This window comes from Malurus melanocephalus, unplaced genomic scaffold (genome assembly GCF_030028575.1).
Source record: "Malurus melanocephalus ecotype Western Australia unplaced genomic scaffold, MMel_1.1 scaffold_299, whole genome shotgun sequence".
In the NCBI taxonomy this organism is placed as follows: Eukaryota; Metazoa; Chordata; class Aves; order Passeriformes; family Maluridae; genus Malurus; species Malurus melanocephalus.
In genome coordinates, this window is record NW_026623531.1 from 761,034 (window position 1) to 784,606 (window position 23,573).

The 23,573-nt window shown below is 41.1% G+C and overlaps 1 protein-coding gene across 32 annotated transcripts in view; it reads left to right on the forward strand.

Annotated features, from left to right (window-relative positions):
* SORBS1 (sorbin and SH3 domain containing 1) overlaps window positions 1–23,573 on the forward strand; it is a 158,892-nt gene that overhangs the window by 99,169 nt on the left and 36,150 nt on the right. For 13 of the 32 annotated variants that reach the window (XM_057377070.1, XM_057377071.1, XM_057377064.1 and 10 more), the window contains 11 exons: window positions 1,234–1,260; window positions 1,432–1,547; window positions 3,772–4,578; window positions 5,159–5,530; window positions 8,491–8,623; window positions 13,502–13,531; window positions 16,240–16,415; window positions 17,157–17,220; window positions 18,753–18,815; window positions 22,527–22,574; window positions 22,690–22,819. In XM_057377070.1, coding sequence (XP_057233053.1) covers window positions 1,234–1,260; window positions 1,432–1,547; window positions 3,772–4,578; window positions 5,159–5,530; window positions 8,491–8,623; window positions 13,502–13,531; window positions 16,240–16,415; window positions 17,157–17,220; window positions 18,753–18,815; window positions 22,527–22,574; window positions 22,690–22,819 — 1,966 coding nt within the window. The remainder of the gene's footprint in view (window positions 1–1,233; window positions 1,261–1,431; window positions 1,548–3,771; window positions 4,579–5,158; window positions 5,531–8,490; window positions 8,624–13,501; window positions 13,532–16,239; window positions 16,416–17,156; window positions 17,221–18,752; window positions 18,816–22,526; window positions 22,575–22,689; window positions 22,820–23,573) is intronic. The other 19 variants (XM_057377081.1, XM_057377085.1, XM_057377088.1 and 16 more) reach the window with 6 other exon arrangements.

Sequence of the window (23,573 nt, forward strand, 5' to 3'; positions counted from 1 at the left end):
CCTGGCTTCCACACGCCTCCTCCTCTTATCCCAGGCGTGATGTGGAACAGAAAGAAGCTGAGTGGTGCTCCTGCCACTGTAACATTCAGTTGGGTTGTCAAGGAGGCAGGGATAGCGTCCCCCCGACAGACAGTGTCGCCACGGAGCTCTGCTGTCTTTCAATAGCAGACGTGTAATTACTTAATTGTAGGAGACAGGCAAAGCATAACAAACCTGGCCAGTGTCCTGGGTCTGGCAAAGAGGATGAACTCCCAAAGGCAAGATGCCGTTAAGGGGGAGGGGGTAAAATTTGCTCTTGAAAACAGAGCATACATCGTTTCTGACTGTATTGTTGGAGAAAGGGCAATTCCATTAATTCTAGTCCTAATGTGCCACTTTCTTCTCTGTCTTCTCCCGTTCTGCTCCACCCCTGACCTACCCTCTTTTCATGCTTGCCTTTCTCTGTTTCTTCACTCCTGCCCCCCACTGTTGCCTCTCTCCTTTCTGTTGATGGCTTCATAAATTTCCAACTGCTTGAATGGCAATGGGCCCATTACTATGGAAATCAGCTCATTAATACTTCTTTTGCTTACTCTCTCAAATGCTTTATGAAATGCACTTTGGAGTTGAAGAGCTTTTTGCATATAACTTAAACAGCAAAATGGGTACAGGGTGGGGAGCAACCCAATGGGAGGTGGGTAAATATGTGACGAGACCACTGCATGTAGCTGCAGGGCTAGATTGTAAAGTGGTGTTGTATCTTATAACTCCCTTTGTGCACTTAGTCTGCAAAACTTGATTTATTTGTTGGCAATCCTTTATCTCAATTGCATATAGTGATATTATTAAGGRTAGATATGTCTTCATAATATGAATACATGGTCCCTACATTTCCAGTAATTTGTGATGTCTGGATGTCAAGCTGCAGCTTTATAAAGTAGCTAGCTGGGCAGCCTTTTTGCCTCTGAAATAAGAATGTCAATGAACAATTGTTTCTTCATTGCTCTGAATGAATTGCCTTGTGTTAACAAAGGTCAGAAACAAGGAGGACATCATGTTTAGGGCTGGTCTCTATGGTAATTACACAGCCCTGTCAGAAAGCATTTTATGTGTGAAATGAAGTAGCTTGACTCTTAACTTCAATTGGTACATGTTTTCTGGAAATGTAATGGTTTATTTTTTTYCCCTTTCTTTTCCTCTGTGCCTATTCTCCACCCCCACCTCCTCTGTCCCTCCTTTCTGTGAAACACTTAGGTCTGGAGCCAGAAAACTCAGAAACAGGTATAAACATTGGCTGCTTCTGTTGTTACTTCCATTGCTTTATTGGAATTATTTCTTGTTGCCTGGGGGAAAAAAGAAAGCGGGGGGAAAAAGGAAGAATAGTCCCCTCCTTTTGCTTATCCTGCAGCTGGAGGGAATCCTCGGTGATCTGAGTTTTCTTTCCCCTCGCAGATGATTGGAGGTCGTCGTCTAACACCGATGCCAATGGGGATGCCCAGCCATCTTCTCTGGCTGCCAAGGGTTATAGGAGTGTGCGTCCGAACCTTTCTTCAGACAGCAAGCCACAGGTAAGCCTTTCTTCTGTGACCATCAGGGTGATCACCTGGGTTCAAGCACTGGATTCGTGATCAGGAGTCCTGGGTTGAACTCCAAACTTGGCTGCAGATGGGTAAGTTGCTGTGCCTCAGCTTTTTCTACCTTTTAAATGGAGGCAACACTGTTGTCAGCAAAGCCTTGTGGAACTCATGTATTCAGACACACCACAGTGTTTCCTGGGTGGACGAAGGAGGACAGCTCTATTTGTTTGCAAGAAAAAAAGGTGAAGTAACCATCTGTAATTATTATGTATTTTRTGTTCATTTATTTCCTAGAAATTGCTGCAGGCTGAAATCAGAGTTGCACCCTACATTAAAAATAAAGTATTGGAGAAATGTCTTTCAGTTTTAACACTGTAACTGATAGAAGGCAAAATTGAAAAGTTTTTTATACCTGAAAGTARATTGTTGAAGTCAATCTGTTAAGAGAAGTGCAATGTCTTTTTTTTGTTGTTGTTGCTGGATGTCAGTCTGTGCAGAYGCAGTCTGAAAGCTGGTAAGAAAACCCTTCAACAGAAACTGCATTCTTGTGTAGAACTTTAAAGGCCAGTCTGCTATCAGTGTGACTGCTCCCAGCATCAGGGTCCCTTTAGCAGTGCTACAGACCAGGCATCCTAAGTGAAAGTGGAAGAAGGAACAGCTCCAGTGAAGATGAGGGAAGGAGTAGCACCTTAAAGAGAGACCCATTTCTGCTCAATACGTAACAGCTGCCCTGTAGTCCTTTCCTAATGTTGTAGATGAATACTTAGAGCGAGTGCACATAATGCTAGTTACAGAAGTCTCAAGAGCTACTGTTCAAATGGAGATGAAATGGAAGAAATTCCAGCAAGGAATGATCCTGTTCAGAGGCAGAAGCCTTCAGAACAGCACTAACCCAACCCACTTCTCCACTCCCTTATGCTTCAGGGAAGGCAGGGAGGGGCAGAGTTGCAGCATAAGGACAGCAAATTTTGGAACAGCAGCTGCAATTTTATGAAACTTTTCTACATCTATATTCATTTAACAAGAGGTGCTTGCCACAACTTGTCACATGTGGATGGTTTTTAAAGGATGTTTGTTTCCAGATTTGAATATTGCAAGCTGTTAAGGCATCTTCGTTTCTCTGGTTTTGACCTTTTTAGCAGTGGTTTAGGCAGCCTTTGCCCATAAAGATGTGACAACAGTATGGGTGTGCGTAAAACCTATTTTCACAGTCTCCAAAGGATTAATTTGCAAAAATGCAGATGGCTGCTGTTTGCTAGGTGGGTATTTTAATTCTGTTCTTTCCAGCAGCTTTCAGGTACTGGTAACAAGGCAATAAGTAAAATGAAACTTTTCTATTGTTATTTTATCTCAAAACAGTTTGGCTTTCAGAAAAAAATTTCACTGTAATTGGAATTGCAATCAGCAGGCATTTTGGAGTTAGCAAGCTCTGTGTTGCAAATTGCCAAGACYAGTAAAGCTTTTTTTATTATTTACTGGAAGCAGGATTTCTCTGTTGTGATCTTGATTCTGGAGGCAAATTCTGATGATCTCAGTTCCTCAAGAAACTTTAATTATTGTGGTTTTCCTGAAAGCATTTTCAGGATTGAAAAATCCTAAAGAGAATTGAAGAGCTGGCCTTTAGAAAGAAGAAATGCTGACTTTYTGCTTAGCCAGCTGTGATAGGCTACAGCATTCGCATGATGTCTGCTTTCATTAGTGCTGGAGAAACTTTCCAATGTTCATTTTTCAGCAGTGCACTTAACAGGCAGAGATGGCCTAGAGCTCTGGATTTGGCTTTGCAGTTCAAACGTTCCCATTGCTGGGAAGTGTTTAGTTATGCAAGCATGAGCCTGAATTTAGTTAGCCATGATGTTAAATCTTGACTGAGGCTTTCCCAGGGGCATGGTGGGTGTTGCTGTGCAGGCCTCTCAAAACAATACAGTAGTGAGAATTATTGAGCATAGAGAGAGAAACGTGTAGGCAGGGACTTGAGAGCTGGGTTAAGTTTGTGTGCTGTGCTAAGAAAGAGCGTGTGAGACAGTGTATGTGAGTGAGTTCTGCACTGGCCTTCCAAATACTGTAATTGCTTTTTATTCTTGCTGTATTAAAACCTGCTTAACCCAAGTCTAATGATCAAATTCATTCTCAGAATTTTAATTTTTTTCCTTCCTTTTTCCTTTCATTTGATGCTGCTTCCTCTCTCCTTCCTACCTTCTTGACTCTGCCTGGTCAGGCCCTTGCTCCTCCCCGTCCTCCTCTTCCCAAAGAGGAAAGCTTTGCATGGCGTCCTCGCACTGACACTAAAGTGACCAACCTGTTGCCAGTGCCCATCATGGACTGTGTGTACCTGAATGCACCCAAGCCTTATACGCAGCGTGTGTCACCAAACACCAGTGCACGCTGTTATTCATCATCACCTACCCCCTATGGGGCTGTCCCCAGCGGGAAGCAAGGCTTGCCAGCAGGGCGTTCTCCCTCTTCAGGCCCCAAAGATGAGGTGCATGCTGGGCAGCCACTCTGGGGAAGTCACTCCTCATCRGGTGCATCGTCCATACAACGCAACCCTGACAGGGCAGATCCCAGTAGTAAGGCTGGAATGAATTCCAGTCATGAGACGAAGGCGGATAAAAAGGTCACCAARCTATATGTGGCTTGTTTATCTAACAGCACTTGCTCAGGCGCATCTCAAAATTCCACTGGCACCACACATGACCCAGCAGCCAGCACCAGTTTGGGCGCTGAGCTCACTCAGGCACCAGCCACCAACATTGTTTCCTCTGTAACAGACACTGAAAAGTCTCTTCCTGCTGCTCCTCCTCCTCCTATTCCTCCCAGGCCGTACTATTACATTGTCCTCAGCAAAGACGCAGTTAGTTATGGTGCGGGCCAGCCCTCCCGGACTCAGTCATCACCTCCGCAAGCTGTGAGGGACAGAGTGCTAGAGCCCCAGAGCACAACTGCCACAGAGGACAGGATGAGAAAAGAGCCTTACCTTACTCAGCAGCGACAGCCACCATACAAGGCAATGGGACGTGGCATGGTACATGTTTTCTCCATAACCTTGTTTTCTTTCAGCCGTGTGAACAGTTCTTTAATTCATTACAGTGTTCCCTTAATGCTTTATTCCCCTCCTACTTAATTTCTGAGCACTTGTTGTGCCTCCCTGAGTCTTGTGGTCTTCTACTTGATAATATTTAACACCCCATGTGTGTCCCCTCAGTGTCGATCTGTGTGTTTGTGTGTGTGTGGTGCTTATAGGGAGTTGGGTTGGGCTGGTGAGGATCTTTTTATTTTAGGGAGATGTGAAAGAAGCAAACTCTGTAATGTGATGGTTAGAGCTTCTCAAGTCATGGTGAATGCTGAGCTGTTCTGTGGTTTCATTTAGCCTCACTACACAGAACTGGAGAAGAGGGTTGGTGAGGGGATCTGAAGATTTTTGTGAAAAAACTTTGTGTTTATAGAGGCCACGGCTGCAAGCCTGAARAAGTGTGTCTCATTAAGGAAAGAAGATCTGTTGGGGCTTTGTATCATTTTGGGTACATTCCTTGCATGACACGATGGCTGCATTAAACTAAAGTACCAATCTCCCCCAGTGCATAACCACACCTTGTTTCCTACAGGATGCCACTGCCACCACCTCAGCTCAGCCTGGAGTTATAGTAGTCCCCCTCCTCCAGGTTAATCCAGACAGACAACAAGAAGGCAGCTCCAGCACTCCACCACCGCCTCTGGTTCCTTTCGGGCAAGGCTCCGTATTCCCTGAGATTGTTTCTCCTGCCTCACCCTTGACTTTTCCAACTCTAGACGATTTTATTCCCCCACATCTCCAGAGGGGCTCCCACCATAACCAAGCACCCTCTACATCTGGCACATTACCCTCTGTTTATCCGAAACTGCCATTCTTCTCATCACCACCTTCACTTGTCCCTCCAGTCACGGGGGCTTTGCACAGGGGTTTGAAGCCTGAAATCACTGGAGTCATCTCACATACAGTAAGCTTGCCAAGTACCCTCCTCGCCCTTTTCCTAAATTTGTATTCTGGGATTAAAATTACTTTCTCCTTGCAATACTAAACTTGAGGGAGGAGTGATGACTCACTCCCTGCCAGCAGCATGACAGCTGAAACCTTGTTTGCATCCTGTGCTAGTGCATGCAGTTTTGCCTGCCTTGTGCAGCTTTGAACTTTCTATTGACTTCTTGCAACAATTGACTGTCTCCCTTTGTGCCCCTTCTGCTGGGTGATGCACRCCTTAAGAGTCCTCACAGGATTTGCTCAGAATAATGAATTCTGCATAAACTGAATAGCTGCAACTAACTGATCTCTTCAGGGTCTTTTTATAGAATCCTTAATTGTATTTGAATAACATTTCAAGCAGCAGCAGCAGACCAGTTAAAGGTTAGGCCTGGCTTTCTGTTCCMCTTGGAGCCGTAAGACCATATGGTCTCCACACAAATCCCTGATAAAATCAGTGTAAGATTGCTGCCAGGATCCAATGACCTGCGAGTTATAAGATCAATTTCTGTAGAGTCTTCCAAGCGTGGAGGTTCTATGGGATAGATTAGACAGAGAGTTTCATCAATTTGGAATTGCTTGTCTTYGAAAATTTTGAAGAATTCAGTCCACAAGAGTTTGAACTTGGAATTTACTGTGTTCTTCTTGGGTTAGGTTCTGTTTCTCTTTAAGCTCATCACCTATTTTAAAAAGTCCTCGGGGACAAGGGAGGAAAAGTATCTCTCAGTTAAAGTTGCAGAGGAGGCAAAAAGTACCCTACCCTCCTCGTACTGGAAGTCTTCCAGCCACTTTTTATGCTTACTTGTAAGGACAAGGAAGAAGTTCAGCAGACACTGCCTTCTCTCATGATGRTGCTTGCTCTGCCCTTTGAGTCTTTAGGGATTTAACAAACAGGCATGTGGACTGGGGGAAAGAAAAAAACAACCAGGGATGATATTTTCAAATGTTCTCAGCATTGGCCTTTCTACTTTTGTTAAAATTGGTAGGGTTTTTATTGCAGAGAGCAATGAATGAAAGTTTGGATTTGGTGTTTTGGTTTTACTTTGTAGGGTTTTTTGTTTGTTTGGTGTTTTTTGTTTGTTTGTGTTTCACTTTTGTGTTCTAGAGGGGTTTTTTTTGGTTGTTTTGTCTTTTTTTTWAATGAAACCTATCTGCAGACTCCAGAAAAATAAATCAGGAGGCACCCAAATCATAGAGGACCAGTGGAGATTTTGTTGTACCTGACTTTCTTGAGATGAGAGTTTTGAAACATTTTTGGACATGCTCACTTCAGGCATGCAGCCACAGAGCTATTTTCCACAATTATTTAAATGGTCTTCCTTCATCCTCTTTGGTGACTTCTCTGGGGCTGCTATCCCRATCCAGCATCACTCTTCTTTGAGGGATTCTTATTTGTATTTTAGTCATCAAAGTGAAGGTCAAACCAAATTCTTGTACTTTTCCCTGACTCTTGCTCCTTTGCCCTAATTGCATTGTTTGGAATATTATTCCAGTTAGCAAAATGGGGCTGGGTCTCTCTCTTGGAGACATCTATTTCTGAAGACCATTGGTTCTTTTCTTTCCCCATGAAATGTCTATGGCCTCACCAGATGCTGCCTGGAGCAAGATCACCTTCATCCAACAGAACAAGATTGTTCTTCCCCATTTCCCCGCAAGGTTGGAGAGGCTGTAGGTGCTTGTTCTGATTATGGCAAATTCTCACTATGATTTTTCTCTGAGCTCTGGTGCCAGGCCTCACTTTGGCCCCTGTTCAGTTCCCTGCCTGATGCTGTAAGTCCTTTCGTCTGATGCTGGTGGGTWTGAAGGGCACTGAGTTGCAGTTGCACTTGGCCAGAAAAGCTGGAAGTAGGGATTTTTCTGGAGCAATATTCTGTGCATATTCAGGAGTTGATGAAAATACTTTGAATGCTCAGCTGATTTTACAGATCAGTAGCTCGAAGCATTTGAGACAGTGGAGCAGCAGGAGTGCAGGAATTTGGTCTGCTGTCCCATATTCTCTTTGTTTGGATTCGCAGTCCCCATTAACGGTAATTGTGTGTTTGAATTCCTTAAGAAGCTTTGACAATTCTCAGCCTAAGCTGGTGCACACACAGTCTTTAGGCATCATCCCTTCTTTATCTCAGCCACCTTATCACCACCAAAAGTCCAATATCCATGAGATATTGGACTGAGGTTTTTCAAAGGTGAACTAGTTTTCAAAGTCTCTCTGCTGACACAGCCTATATTTATACAGAGCAGCCAGAGCCGTGATGATACTAAAGGTGGGTTTGAACTAAGCAGATAATGGAGATGGATGCTTTAGGACAGCAAGAGCAGCTTGCTATCTGTGCTCCAGCAGCAGAGCCACCTTCCTTATTAGAGTCCTACTTTTTACCCCCTGTCAGTTTTGGGKTTTTTTTATGTCATTACTTTAATCAGGTAGGTATCACACTGTCTCTCTAGTGACAGTGCTAATTTAATTTCTTAGACTTTTCTTACCAAACCAGCTGCAGTAATACTGATTCACTCCAGAATTGCATGAGTTTTGCATGTCRGACTTCTTGCTATGAAAGAAATACTCTTGGAACAAATGTTTGTGTGTGGATGTATCAGGGGAAAGAGAACGTCTTCCCTCCCCCCTGCAACAAGTTTTGCTCATTTCTGACACCTTGTGTTTGCTCCAAAGAGTCTGCTAGATAAACTTAGTGCCCTCTTTTGGGGTTGGAGTTGTGAAACCCAACACCAAATAACTGTAGTACTGCCTTAGCAAACTAATTCCATTAACAATGAGTAGCATATGTACAAAGAGCAGGGTAATACTTGTGCTTATGCCTTTTTTTACTAAAATTTGCTGTGATTATGCTTCTCATTCAGCCTGAAATATTGGGGTTTTTTTTCCCAGATTTTCCTGGTGTAGCAGCCTTTTGCATTATGCTAATGATATATTGCTTTTCTTTTCAGGACCCAGGTCCTGTGCTAAATGAAGTGCCCCAGCCTGGCACTGACTCCATCACTTCCATCAGCAAGTCTGCCTCTGCCTATCCTTCTACCACAATTGTCAATCCCACTATTGTCCTCTTGCAGCACAATCGAGGTAAGGAGACTTGCATATGGATAATTGTGGCTCAAATGTGAGCAAACTGTTACGCTGCAAGGAACTGGAGAATGTGTGTGCTGTGAATAATTAGGTCCAGACTGCTGAGAACTAACGAAGTTGCCTCCAAAAAGTTGTAGTGACTAGAACATAAAACAGACAAGTGAGAGCAATGTATGTTTTAATTAAAACCTGTGGATCAGAAGCTCTTTGAGACTGGGGAGAGGTTTTTAGCTGTGCTATGGACATACGACTAAGCTGTTGCAAGATAAGAGCTGTCAGGTGTCTTCTTGTGGTGGGAAATGTTACTTCTTAGCTACTGCAGCACAAAAGCAACTGCATTTTCTATTAATATGAGAGAGATTTGACCTCTGAATTTGCAGCAGAACTTGCCCAATAGTAAATAATCTGCTTGCCCACAAGTTTTATCTTGGCAGTGTTTTTTCCTCTATCAGTAACTGGATCAACTCAAACTCATACTGCAGTAATCCTTGAGCTCTGGATTTGCATATGAGCAACWCAGCCTTGTTTGAGAGCTCCCAGTAACTGAAGCCTTTCTCACAGAAGCTCTCTCTGGATGGATAGTTCCATCTCTTTACCTCTGGATTTTGAGGGAAACTTTGCTTCTCCTTTTTAGTTCTCCTGATGGCTGACATTACCACAGGTTCCCAGGTCACTGTGAATCACTAAAGACTGTAGCTTTTAACAGGCTTCAGARGTGCAGTCCAGTTTGCCTTGATTTCTAGTGGATTTGGAAAAGTCCAGGAATCTACAGGGCTGTGGCTTACCTTTTGCAAGGAAAATAATATGAGAAAATAGGGCAAAGACCTGCACTTTCATACTGTAGCTCCTTTGCAGTCCCTCATGGGATTTTTAGCAGTACCTTTTAAAAACAGCCTTCAGTCTTTGAGCCTGAAGATAGTGTTCTCACTGTAGCCCCGCTGATTAAAGGGGTAATGAGCAGATTATCTCCTCCTTTTGGCTAGCATCTCAAGTAGTTTTGCTTATGTGTTTCTGAACAAGGGTGTCTGGATTCCTCAGCTGCTTCAAGAGGAGAAAATCTGATTTGAGGCAGCCTTTTTGAATCTCAGAGCTTCTTGCTGACTTTCTTTACATGGTGTATTCTTTTGGTCTTTTTTTATGTTTCAAAATTCGGAGCATTTCACTGTGTACAACACAAGGATATTTTCTCTCTGTAGACTTCAGGAGCATCGAGAGACAAAGTTATGTAATGTGATGATACACACACACTGGCTGTGAGAGGACTGATGTGAAATGATTTTCTTTACTAATTACCTTCATGGTTAACGATTTGTCCTGTCTGAATATTGCTCTTAGCAAACCATTAGCATTCCTGATACTTTACCCTGATAGATTGAAGAGCCTTCTCTTGAAAAGCACTGATGAATGCTTTTCTGTGGTACTGATCATGGCCTGATATGCAGTTTGGTCGTGTCTTTGAAGTACATCATTCTAATCCCTGTTTTTCAATCTATATTAGTCGAACTTGCAATCTGTGTGCATCATGTTGGTTTGACAAGGCATCTTAGTCACAAATTTATATTGATTGACATTATATGTCTGAAACTGTATTTATTAAAGATGCCATATAAATAATTTTTATGGCATTATTGCTGACTTGACAGACAGATGTCCCAGCCATCAGACTAATGTTTTTCAAAGGTTGTCACAACATTTGCTTTCTTCCTTGTCCTGTGGATTTTCATTTGCGTTCCAAGACATACTGAGGATGAATGCTAATGGTCCAATCTCCATAGCTGTTCTCTTTAGAGCAAAAAACTGCTCTAAAGCTGTTAACTAAGGTCTATATGAACGTGCTAATTTTCATCTGACCTCAGCTGTTGTCCTTCAGCATAGTCCTTAGTTACTGTTGTAGTGGAAAGTATTTCTCCATCAGGCAGTAGGACATCATACTTTTTTTTTCTTCCTTTTTTTCTCAAGTGCAGAATGGAAATAGTAATCAGATGTGTCATCTTTCCTGCCCTTTTATTAACAGTTCCACTGTGCCTATTTTGTTAAAGAACAAGATCATTGCTAGGTTTCTGTTTATTCTTCTTGTGCCTCAAACCTATTTTTGAGTCTGAGACATTCTGTTAATGCTTTAATTCCGCTGTAATTTTCTTTCATTTCCCAGCATATGTTGCCTTCTTGTAGGTGTACATTTTCCATCTTTTTATGTGTTGAGGGTTTCCTGCAGTTCCTTATGCTTCCGTTGCCATGTAGGATTTATCCCAGCATAGTGTTAGGATATCTTACTGTGAACTTAGTTTTTTTTAATGTTTCTCAGATCTTAGTTTTCTACTGAATTTCTGTCGCAGCTGACATTATTCATATTTAGTTTCATCTTTATAAACCTTATCTGTTCAAAACTAAGTTGCTCTCGTGGCATATAACAAATTGTTACTAGGTTATGTTCCACCTTCCCCTGAATGGTTAATTATGTTTTGTACTGAAATCAATTCTCTCATGTCAAGATGATGTTTAGTAAAAATTCTTCTTGTGTGCTCTGAAATGCCTTGTAAATTAGAAATTTCAAGGTCCTTTTAATGCAGGAAGTCTGAGATCTCCAATAGTTCAGTTCGTCTTCCAGATGGATAATGTGGCTTTCTTTCTCCTCAATGGATTATTGATTGTTTTTTAAGGAGCAAGTTCTCTTACTCTCTGAAGTGACTGTTGTGGCAGACATCACCTACTTCTTACTATTTAGTGCTTTATGTGCTAGTTCATTAATCTGCATGTAAGACAATTTGATTTGGAGCCATCAGAGACTTAGAAACTGGTAATGGCATTTGAAAAATAGAAAGTTCACTATATCCTTTTTTGTTGGCCTGATCTTACTCAGTAAGCTTGATGAAAAATCTCAGAATTTTTCTCCTGGATTTCAGTGGTATCAACTGAATAAAATTCATACTTAAAAACAAGTTATTTCAGATTCTCTTGTTCATTTCTAGCAAATTTTCTTTTTGACACCTTTATTTTGCACTAAACATGTCCTCAAATACTTGTTTTCTCTTCCCTTTCTTTYACTGATTTCAAGTCTGGGTACCTCTGAAGGCATCTATAATCATTCCTTCACTATTGTCAGCAGTTTTATCCCTCTGCTTGACCCTTTCCCTGGGAATCCCACAAGTTTTTGGCATTTGCTTACCGTCCCAGAAGACAAGATCAAAGGTGGAAGCCTCAGCTAGCTGGTGTGTCTGTGGCTGCACCACCTGACTCTGGTCAGGCAGGAGATAAGACACCTCCAGCTCCTTCTGCTTCTATCCACCAGCTGCTCCCATTCCCACACAGAGATACAAGTGAAAAGGAAATCTCTCCTTCACATAACTATATTTGGGTTTTTTAATAAGAATTCTATTAATTCATGGTATTCCCTCCTCTGCGGAAATGAGATAGGAAAAACCTCCCAAGCATTGATTCCTTAAACCACATGTTCTTGTCAGAAAAGCTTAGTGATTCAGTAAGTTCTCCTTGGTGAAGGGGTGGCTAAAGCCGAGACCTCACATTTTTCCTCACAAGTTTCAGAGATGGGCATCCTTAAATTTCTCACTGCAGTTTCCTCTAGTACAGCAACATATTCCTGCTTGCCTGCTTAGACCAGTGAGCCTTGCAGCAGGTGTTTCCCACCTGCTCTCCTGCCTCAGAGTGCTGGCCCTTCCTTTCACCCAGTGCATGAAGAGGTTTTTCCCTGTGTTGGCAGCTCTCATGTGAACATAATGCACAGGAACAACTCGCTGWCTGTGATCAGCAGAGCAGAGGGCTGGGGCTGAATGAGGTTCAGAGGTATTGATGAGGGAAATGCTCTGAAGAGACATACCAGTCTCCCTTGCTGAGATGATCCATTTGGTACAAACACCTAATGAAGGTGGTTCTGCTAGCAAACAGCACACACTGGAGGTTTGTTACTACTGCAGACTTGCTTGACAAGTGTTCTGTGCCACCCCAAAGCTYGATTATTTCCTGTGCAGGCTTTGCATGGTGTGGTTTATCATATGAAGATATAACAGGTGTGTTTAMTATATTAAAGTTTTTTAATCTTTGCACTAACAATATGAGCTTTCAAAAATGTTTGTACAGTGAAATAGTTTCTTCTTTTTAAATGGCTTTCATGCTTTAAAGAAAAGGATTAATTGCTAGGGAGTAAAATAAGCAGAGGRCAGAGTACTAAGAATTCTTGGTATATTCCCATCTGTGGTTTGGGTAAGTCATTTGGACATTCTTTTAGAAAGAACTAACTTTAGGGTGGTCAAACCTGCTGAAAGATAGCACAAATTTCCCAGTCTGGGAACTCATTAATGAAAAGCCTCTAACTAAGGGGATTGTTTYGAGAATCAAAGCCTTCAAGCTGTGTCTGTGCACAAATCACTGAATCTATGGCTCAGTAATATGTGATGAGACTCAGCAAGCACCAGCAATGRCTTGGTCCTTTCCTATATCCTTTTGAAATGCTACAGCAATATTACTTCAAAATGTACTTCATGCTAATGGTAAAAGAGTTAGTTGTCAAGTTGTTTGACTCTGTGAGTTTTTACTGGTTTTCAAATGGTGTCCTGTTCAATGTTTCATTCTCTGATGTTACGAAAAAACAAAGAAAATTTAAATGAAAGTGCTCTTTGCAAATGTATTGGTCACTGCATAATGAGATTTATGTTGTTCCACGAGGCTGCTGTGTGGAGAAGGAACTGTGGGCTGTCACTTTGGCAGGGTATTTGAAAACAGATTCTCTCCAGCAGCTGCTGCCATTCTGTCTACACCGTACTTCTTGCCTGTCAGAAATGCAGCACCAGAGCACTTGCTGTTTATGTCTCACRCATTTGTTCTGTATTTCTTTTTGTTTTGTTTCTTCCTATACCACAGAACAGCAAAAAAGGCTTAGTAGCCTGGCAGGTATGATGTGAAAGGTCTGCTACCCCTCAACTGCTGCCTCTGCTGGAGCAAAGCTGCTGCTTTGATAGCTTGTGGGGTACCTTTAGCAAACACACTGCCCAGGAACTGCAAAGGAATAGATGAAATCCCTAAATTATTCGTCATTTTCTCATACATCATRAAATGTCCATAGTTTGATTGTTCTAATTGACTTTTGGGGCTGCCTTTTGAGCCTTTAGGTTTATTCCCTTAGGGCATATTCTCATGTTTCTCTACACATCCAGTGCAGTTAGTCTTGCTTGTGGTGAGGGGAGAGGAAGAGAAATAAAAATCAGTATTTACATGACTCCAAGAGCAGAAGTGCTATGTCAAATGTGAAGTARTATATGGTAAAATTGTAGTATGCAGGTATGCATGTGTGCTGCCCCCCTTCTCTGCCCAGGTATGAGAGCCTCTTGTGGAAAGATGAGCAAATTATTTTCTTGGTCATCTTTTCCTCCAAACAGCCCAAACAGAAATAGCTCAGTCTGTAGTGGATGTTACARGAGCAGTGCATTGTGCACTGTTTACTCCTGTTAACATTTTTCAGTTATGGCCATRGTGGGGTATATGGAGAGGTGGGTGAGAAGAGAGTCCTGGAGAGTGCCTAAGCACTTGAAATACCACACTGGAAACCCAAAGGAGCCACTATCATGTGCTCTTGCTCTCCTGTGTGGGCCCTGGACTAGCAGTGTGTGCCATGAGTACAAAATCTGCCCAGGTGGCAGCTGCTGACCTGGTCTGACTTCACACCCCACGTTCCTTTGGCTGTGACACCAGACTGTCCTGTTAAGGTGACAGGCTCCACAACAGCTTCCAGTGGTTTTTCTCAGCTCCTTCTCTTAGTGTAGCTGTTGTCTGATCAGACACCAGGCAGCTGTGAGTTTAATGCTTGCCTGTGAATCTGAACAGAAGTTTCCTTTTGGTTTTTCCCTTCGTAAGGTGTTTCCCTTCATTATCAGGAACTCCTTTGTTTTCTGAGCTGCAGATAGCCACAGAGCAGTTTGTTAGACTGAAAGATCCTCAGTGTGGAAGAATGAAGCACTTTGTGGTACAGCTGGGTCTGCATCTGCTCTCAGAGTACCAAACAACCACACAAAGCTGCTGGCTCCCATCTCTTCCCCCAATTTTTGTGTGCTATTGGTCACAGCAGTCAAACTGTTGCTGTGCAACCCCCTATACTGCTGCTGCTCCTGCAGAGGAGTTGCTCAGGTGCCAGGGAGTGTGCCATTTCTAGTGCAAGGAGCTAAGGAATTAAAAAAAAAATACGTTTATCAGTCCTGTTAGAGAAGGACTTTGTGCCCTTCTCTACGATTGAATTCTTTAGCTTGTAGAAAAGAATTACTTCTCTAGACCTTCACATCCTCATCCCCATACAAAAATCTGCTTSCTTTTGGTCCTCGAGGTCTTGGAAGAATGGTCTTATTTCAGTTRCTCTTTTCATGCTCTGTTCATAGAGGCTTAAAGAGTACCAAATATTTCCTRCAAAATAGAGAGACTTGTACACATGACAGGAAAGACTGCACACACATTCACAGAGAGGGGAAATAGGATGAAAATGCTAACCAAGKATTTAATATATGCTTTGCTTCATTTGGAACATTTAGAAACATTATTATTTTGGKTTTTCTTAAGGAGGAGGAAAACTTAAAGCTTTGTGGCAATTTCTAACCAATCTTTTAAACACAAATCCTTCAGTACTGAGTTTTACAGGGCAGAATTGTGGTTGCTCAAGGTACCCACAGATCAATGCATTGCTATGCACGAGCCTTTCCTTGCTGTCTGCCCCTTTCAGATTTCTACACATTTAATGGCTTTGGGCAGCATGATGATGTGCATGTGAATAAATGTATCTTCCTCTTTTCAATGCATGCAGTGATGTAAAAATTATGAAATTTGCAAAAGTCTTGATGAGGCAGACTAAAATTGCAGATGTTTCCTCTCCAGGAAATCCACRTAGAACAAATCCTTGACTAAGTCTATGAGTTGCTGTGCTGCAGCTCTCCAGAGCAGAGCAGGGCTTCAGAGCAACCTGAAGTCCCTTGGTGACGCCTGCTGCTGCCTCTGGGAGTCGGTTGGGCAGTGTCAAGGAATTCCAGTTCAGAAGCAAGGCAATCTAAAGAAATTCATGATTTCCCTCCATCTTTATACAGACTCCTGTGCAATCATATCATATGTGTGCTTAAACAGCAGAATTTGTTGTTTATGCTGTCTGATTAGGGCACAGAAATCAATTGGAAGCATCATACACTGTCTGCAACAAGTGGGATTGTCAGACAGGTGAATGCAAGCTGTTAAAAAGTAGTGCTTCACTACCACATACTCCTTTAAGTTAAAATCAGCAAAAAATAATATACAGGAGACTGTATCACTTTTTGATGAAGACTTGACATTGTGGAGTTACTAATTAGTCAAAAGAAACAATTCTTGAAACCAAAATTTTGTATTGTCTTACATGACAGCTGGGACTGTCAGGAGGTGTGTAATGGTAACTACCTCAGAGATGCCTGCTTTTGCTGGCATSAGGCATTTTCTCGGGAGATTTCCTTCAGTTCAGCTGCTAACCACAGCTAGCAGTGACATGGTCTGTCTCATCAACTACTTGCTAGGATTTTTGCTTTAAAAGAGCAGAATATCGTTATGTGGTGAAATACTGGGATGAGGTAAGAACCCTCCATTGTCATTTCCAGATTCAGTGCCAGACAGATTAGTTTCGGATAAAGTTGATTCAGCACTGCTACGGGACAAGCCAGTTCAGGAGCCAGTGCCAAGTGAGAAGAGAGCAGTGGAAGAAAAGAGAAGCACCATCAGGAGCCCTCACTACATGGCTGATACCTCTGTTGATGATATTGGGATTCCACTGAGGGTGAGACAACACTGAACATAAAACCTGAGCTAGATTCTGCCTACCTGAGGACTTTTGGGGTAACTCACTAAAGCTGCAGAGATTTAAAGTTAGAATTCTAGTTCCAACATATTTTATGATTAATTATTCCATTTACTGTCAGTTGCTTCAGAGGAAAGAAAATTAAAAATCAGTATTTCTTYTCATAATGGTGAGAATAATGTTCTCTTCTCCTCTGTTTCCTTCCAATGCAGCAGCTAAAGGAGAGTTTTGTTTCATTTAGCCATCTTAGAGGCAGATACCTCTATTATATGGGATTACGTTCATCCAGTGTTCAGGGGAATTTATGAAAATAATTACTAACCTGTTCCTACAACTAGTGTCTAGAATGGCTTAAACACTGAAAGTTTCTAACTGTCCATTGAATGCTTAGGAAATTGGTATGTATGACTAAAATAGGCAAGATGTTTAATTTTAGATGTCAAACCAGATTAATATACAAAACTTTTCATACAATCTAAAGTTCTRCAGAGATTACAACCTGCCTCTGCAAAGCTTGTACATTATTAGTTATTCTAGTAAAGCTTCGTGACATGTGAGATCAGGTATCTGAGTGAAATAAATATTTCAAAATATTAGTACCATACAGCTTTCACATAGCAGATTGGAAATCTTTTTCATTGCTGAAAGAWTTGTAATAACTTTGAAAGTCTGGTAGAAGTCATTGTTGATTATTTCTATGTATATTTGTTTTTCCCATAGAATACAGACAGATCGAAGGACTGGTACAAGACRATGTTCAAACAGATCCACAAACTAAACAGAGGTACTGTAGCAGAGATGGTTTTTATTTACTTTAAAAGACCACCTTGATGMCAATTTGTTTTCTCATATGAAGAATTGTACTGGATGTTAAATAAAAGCATTTTATGTTAACTGGTGTTTGCTCTGCACCACAGAACTCAACCAATGTATTTGAAATCTTTGAAGTCAAAGATGARAGAACAGTGAAGTCCAAAGAAAGGTCTGAGTTGATCTGAAAGGTGAACTGCAGTGTCTTCATGGAAACAAGTGTACTATATGAGACCAGAAAAGCCAATAATAATTCCATACTTAGAGAAAATAGATCCCTGAACTCCAGTTTTRCCAGCTAACCCAATCCAGATGCTTTTAAAATACAGTAGGTTATCCCTGAAACTTCTCTGTACATAAGAGAAAATMTTTTACACTGTTAAGCTTTAGTAGCTGCACAACAAAGCATGATTTGAAGCTCACTGAAACCAGTGGAAAGGTTTCCATTAATTTTTGGTGAATTCAGAATCTGAACCCTAATCTTTCTCCTTTGAAAACGTAGAATTGTAGGGAGCAGTCGCAAACTTTGCAGTGGTGCACTCTCAGGGCATTCCCACCTTGGGGCACTTCTATGCCTGACTGCTGATACATTCACATTTTTCTTCTGTGTGAGAAATGGCTGCAGTAGCATTTGCAAACTGAACCCTCTGAACAGCCTGACACACAGGCGAGTGCAGCTCAGACCTGTGCTKCTGTAACAAAATGTAGAGCATGCCAAACTGGAGCTGTATTTGCTGCTGCAGTGCTGTCCTGATGAGCTTTACGCATARATAAATGCTGTGCTGTATTGGGTGCAATGAGGAGGAGTTGAACGATTTCCTAATCCTACTGCTCCTAACAGAGGTTCTTTAGCTCAGCCAGAGCCCGTGCTCAGATGGAGGAGAATKAGTTCAGTCCCCTTGGCTTCCAGGATCTCTCACAAGGCCCAGACATGCAAAGCAGCAATGAACAGAGGCATTCTAGGTTGTGTTCTGCTGGAACATCAGCATGAGAGGGACTGTTCTACAGTCAGCTTGAATGGATTCTTGGCTTGCCCTTCCTCCCCTTTAAATCTRTCCTTTCTGATCTTTTTTGCAAATCATGTTCCTCTCCTTAGACAATCCTGAAGAAAACCCTTATTGCCCTACCTACATATTTCCTGAACTTCCTGAAATCCAGCAAAAAACTGAAGGTACCAGAARTTTAGTCAGAGTATCTGTTGTCTTGTGCTTTGAGTTAACTGTACTATAGTGCCCTAATAGTAACTGGATTCAGGTTCTAGTTTTCTGTTATCCATGTGTTACACTGCCTGGAAAYTCAGTTATGCCCAGTATACCTTCTTGTGTGATGTATAAAATAACTAAATCTTTGCTAATCCATTAATCTATTTTTAAAGTATGTTTCCATTTAGACCAGTGTTATTAAAGTAGGCAATAAAATCATATGGTGATAGGAAGTTGGGGGATTAAGCAGAACCTCCACTTCATTGTGGATAGTCTCAAAATCCACTGCTTTTCTCTGCTGCAGAAGACAATCCTTACTCTCCTACATACCAGTTTCCTGCGTCCACTCCTAGTCCTATCTCTGAAGGTAATAATAAAGGTCCATATATATTTTTTCTGCACAAATGCTGCCTTACCCATTTATTTTCTTCCCGAAATATTTTCTAGTTGCTGAGCGTTTTGCTGCCTCATAATGATTTGCTGCACTCTAAGCATTGCTTGAGTATGATGCCTTTTTGGCTTTGCAGTGCTCCTCTGGCTTTGTAATTAGTATTTGACTAATGCTGCAAACTTGGGGTTTGCTTGGGTTTTGCGCTTATCAGTTGTGTGCAGTGATTATTTAACATCTTTAGATTGCTGACTTTACATGTAAAGRTGTGGTTTAACTGAGATTTACCCCCCACCCTTCCGAATCAATAAATTTCATTAATTATTTGCTTCTGGTTTTTAACATTAACATAGTATTAGGGCCAGAGCCAGAATGTCACTGAAGCCTGTTGGTAAAAAKGCTGCTTGCTTCAGTGGGTTTTGGRTCAGCCCCTCAGTGWAATCTTTTGAAATAAAAATAACYTAGTAACATAGGTTCAGGGCTGGTCTTAGGTGCACTTGGCATATCTAGGCAAGGACAGAGTTTGGTCTCATCAGCACATCCTGCAACTTGAAATAATACTTTCTTTTCCCTATCTCTTCATGTGTTCAGCTGATTCCTATAAACTTCATATTCAAATCAGAATACTTTGCAGTCATATTTTGGRGATAGTGAAATAGCATCTATTGCAGTGATAATTATGTGACTCTGCAAAATTCTTATATGAGAAACACTGGAATCTGCTGACCACATTGGGTGTACAGACATTTCCTGTTTGGGAAGTTGTTGGTTGACAACCTTGTTGACTTGGTGCTTTGGTGACAGTTCAGATCCTGCAATTTAGGAACTTGCCTACTTAGCCTGTGCCTCAAGCCAACCCTGGTGAGACTATTAATTAACCATTTTATTCACTGTTTGTATTGAACATCTGGTGGGTGTTGTGTAAGAAGAAAGCATGCTATATGAGCTGAGATGCTCAAAGAAGGCAGGGAAATGTAAAGTGCATTTCACTGTTGAAATGATTGTGGATTAAGTCTCATACAGGTATCTAAGATACTTGATAATTTCTTGGTGAAATATATTAGGTGGAGAGTCCTGCCTTGCAAATCATAATGCAGGGTGTTATTTTCTCTTGGCAGAATGGTATGTGGGTATGGATGAGAGAGAAACTGTTTCAGTAACTAATGGATTAAAGAGTTTTACAGAGACTATTTCCTTCTTCATAAGGAGCTTTGAAAATCCATTTTACTCATCTGAACTAACACAGTTTGCAAAATGAATTATGGTAATATATTAAAGAGTCTGTTTTCCCATAAATGTCTCCTCTGCACTTACAAATGTGCATATGAAAGTAATTTGCTAGTTGAAATTTTATTGGACCAAACACTAATTTTTATTCTCAGTCTATTGGGAAACATTTCTCTTATATTTGCTTGGATTCTTTTCTTGATGAAAAATACAAAATATTTAATGATGTCGATGAGTTGGAGGGGTTGGATTACAAGCTTCATGTTTAGAAAACATTTCAAAGTTATGTACTCAGTGGCAGTGTTCATATAGAGATAGGTTGGAGCCTCACTTTCATATCAATAGTGTCAGAATGGATTGATGCTTCAGATCTCCTAGAAACATCAAGATTTGGGCTCCCTTCAAAAACATATTTAGAGTTTCTAAAAACATGCAGATTATGTCCAATCCATGAAATGAAACACAACCATGSAGATTTTCTACCGTCTAGAAGGAAACAGCCTCTGTTCTTTAAAGGAATCAGATTTTGAAGTTACAAATTTGTGATATCCTGCTCTGTTAAGGAGGGTCCCATGGATAGAACGCAGCTTTGAGGAGCATTTAATACTCAATTCTGATTTACTCTTTAATGTTATCCAGTCATTCCAGATTTTTGTTTCACTATTTCTGCCGCAAAAAGGAAAGAAATGTAGATAGTTTTCTTCATAAGATACTCAGCAACTAAACAGACCTTTTTCCTCATTATTGTAGATGTTAGAATATTAGAAATTGGAAAATAGCAATTATCTGAAGCAAATTTCTTTTGTATGATTTTCTATTTGAATGATGAGCTATCATGAATATTGATATTTCTCTTCAAGTAAGTAAATAAAATTATTTTCTTTTTCATCACCAGCATTAAATACGATTGTTAGAGGCAAATGGCTGTGAAGGTAGTTTTAGACATTTGTTCATCTGTGTTTTTAGGGACTACTGAGAATTTTGTGATTTACCAAGTATTTTTCTATCTGAATAAATCAAACTTATATTTAATAATACAAGTAATTTTTGTTGACAATTCAGTGTAACGTAAATATTTGGTTTCTGTCATTAAGGTTTAAAGTGTGGAAATTGGCCTGAAAATTGAACTTTGYTTTTTCTTCACCTGAAGGTTATGATAAGCATTCCAAGACTCAATAACCATGCTTTTGGAACTTCAGCCTTCTAATTTATTCACTAAGAGATCTAAAGCAGATAGTCCAGAGATTTAGGCTTCCCTGAGCCTTCCTGAAAGGCTTGATGAAGGCTTGAGTGCAATTGTATGTCAACTGTGTTAGCCACATTTTTTTTTTCCTGCAGTTGAGATTGGCTGTAGCATCTGATCGAAGACCTCCTTGAGAGAAAATATAGAAACTGTTTCAAGCTGTTGATTGGCATCACTAAATTCATATAACACTTTTTAAAAAAAATCTTTTAAATCTATTTAATTCTAGCTTCATCTTCTTTGCTTTTCTGTCATTTTCTCTGTCACATTTAGTGGTTTATTCACAGAGGTTTTAGTAATCCTTTGGCTCACAGTTCTCTTTGCAGTCACAGARTCACAGAATATTCTGAGTTGGAGGGGACCCACAAAGATCATTAAAGTCCAAGTCCTGGCCTTGCACAGGATATCCCCAAGAGTCACACCATGTGCCTGAGAGCACTGTCCAAACAACTGAGCTCTGTCAGGCTGGCGCTGTGAGCACTTCCCAGGGGAGCTGTTCCAGTGCCCAACCACCTTCTGAAGAAGCTKTTTCTGATATCCAGCCTGAATCTGCCCTGACACAATCTCAAGCCATTGCCTCAGTCCTGTCTCTGGTCCCCACAGAGCAGATATTGGTGCTGCCCCTCCCCTTCCCCTCCCAAGCAAAGTGTAACTGCAATGAGGTCTCCTCTCACTCTCCTCTCATCCAGGCTGAACAGACCAAGTGACCTCAGCTGCTCCTCACACRGCTTCACCTCTGGACTCTCCACAATCCTCGTAGCCCTCCTTTGGATGCTCTCTTGTCACTTAATAATAAAAATCACGTGTGATTGGCAGCAGGACTCCTCAGCTCTATTATTGTCTAGCACCTAATGAGTAATTTTAATCACAATATGGCTTTTGGATCCTCTGTTTTCCAGCTTTTGATAAAGTGAATCTATTAAACCTTGCTTTACAGGAGTTTTATGATAAAAAGGGATWATTTTCCAAAGTACTTTGAGAGGCTGGGGAAAGGCATTAGTGTAAGTAATATATTAATATTTATATCTAATCCAGGAATTACATTCAAATGCAATTTAAACCTCATTGGGGTTTTATTTTTTAGGATCCTCTCCCTGTGGTAAGTACTGGTCATATCACTCAAATTATGGTCAATGCATTAGTAGAAGAAATTAGAGGGTCTCTGGTGCTTCTTCCTTGGGCCATTTTCAAATCACTTGCAATATGCTTTTGTCTTTCAGATGAAGATTCTGATTCATACTCTCCTCGTTATTCCTATTCTGAGGACAGTAAGTAATTCACATTTCTTGTTGGACCTGTCAAAACAGAAAGGGCATGTAAAGCATGTATTTATTTGCCTTCTTTCCAGTTCACCAGTATTCCTGTATGTGGTTTATCCTACAGGCAGAACCCAGCTTTCTGTTCCCCGCTCCAAGAGTGAGATGGACAATATTGATTCAGAGAAGGTTGTGAAGAGGTCTGCCACTTTGCCACTGCCAAACCGTACTTCATCACTGAAATCCAGCCCAGAAAGGTGACCTGAACTAAGGTGTATATGGCTCAGTACTGGACGAATGTCTGAAAGCTGTCAGTGGGAAGGGGATGAAAGTGGAAGCCTCAAGTCCACAACTCCAGTTAAAGAATATTTTATGTCCTACTGTATTTTCTCAGCTCCTGAGCTGCTCCTCCCTCCTTTATCAACTTCTACATGCTCTTAGTGTTTTTCACTTGCTGCCTCAAAGGAGCAATGCTGTAATTTAATATTGCTACTTTAGTGAACATCTCAGGTCACTGGATCAGGAGACAAAAGTTATTGATAAAACATGTATTCCTTATGCAGGAATTGAAGGCATAGTGTATTTGCATTATGAGAAAACTCTTGTAAGTGAAAGGATTACACTTCCTATTATCTAGTGCCTCACCAGAATTTTCTCCGTGGCTGAAGTTTTAAGCAATCAAGTTATTCTCAACAGCAAAGATCAACCTTGTTGAAATTTGTACACTGTTTGTATGCCAATCATTTTGGCTGACATCTTGCCTTACTGTAGAAAGAAAAAATAAATTGTCTGTCTCTCCTTAGCTAGTGGTGAGAGTTTAGGCAGTTCAGTGCTTTGTTTCTATCCTAACCAGATCAGAAGTGTGAGGGAGAGGAAACCTGGAACAGCAGTTTTGGATAGATGCCTCACTTCTGTTTGGTGAATGCTGGGTCAGATGGATCCACGTACACGTTGCCCATCAAAGAGAACATGTCAAGAGCAAAATCAGAATTAGTTTACTATCGTAAAAGG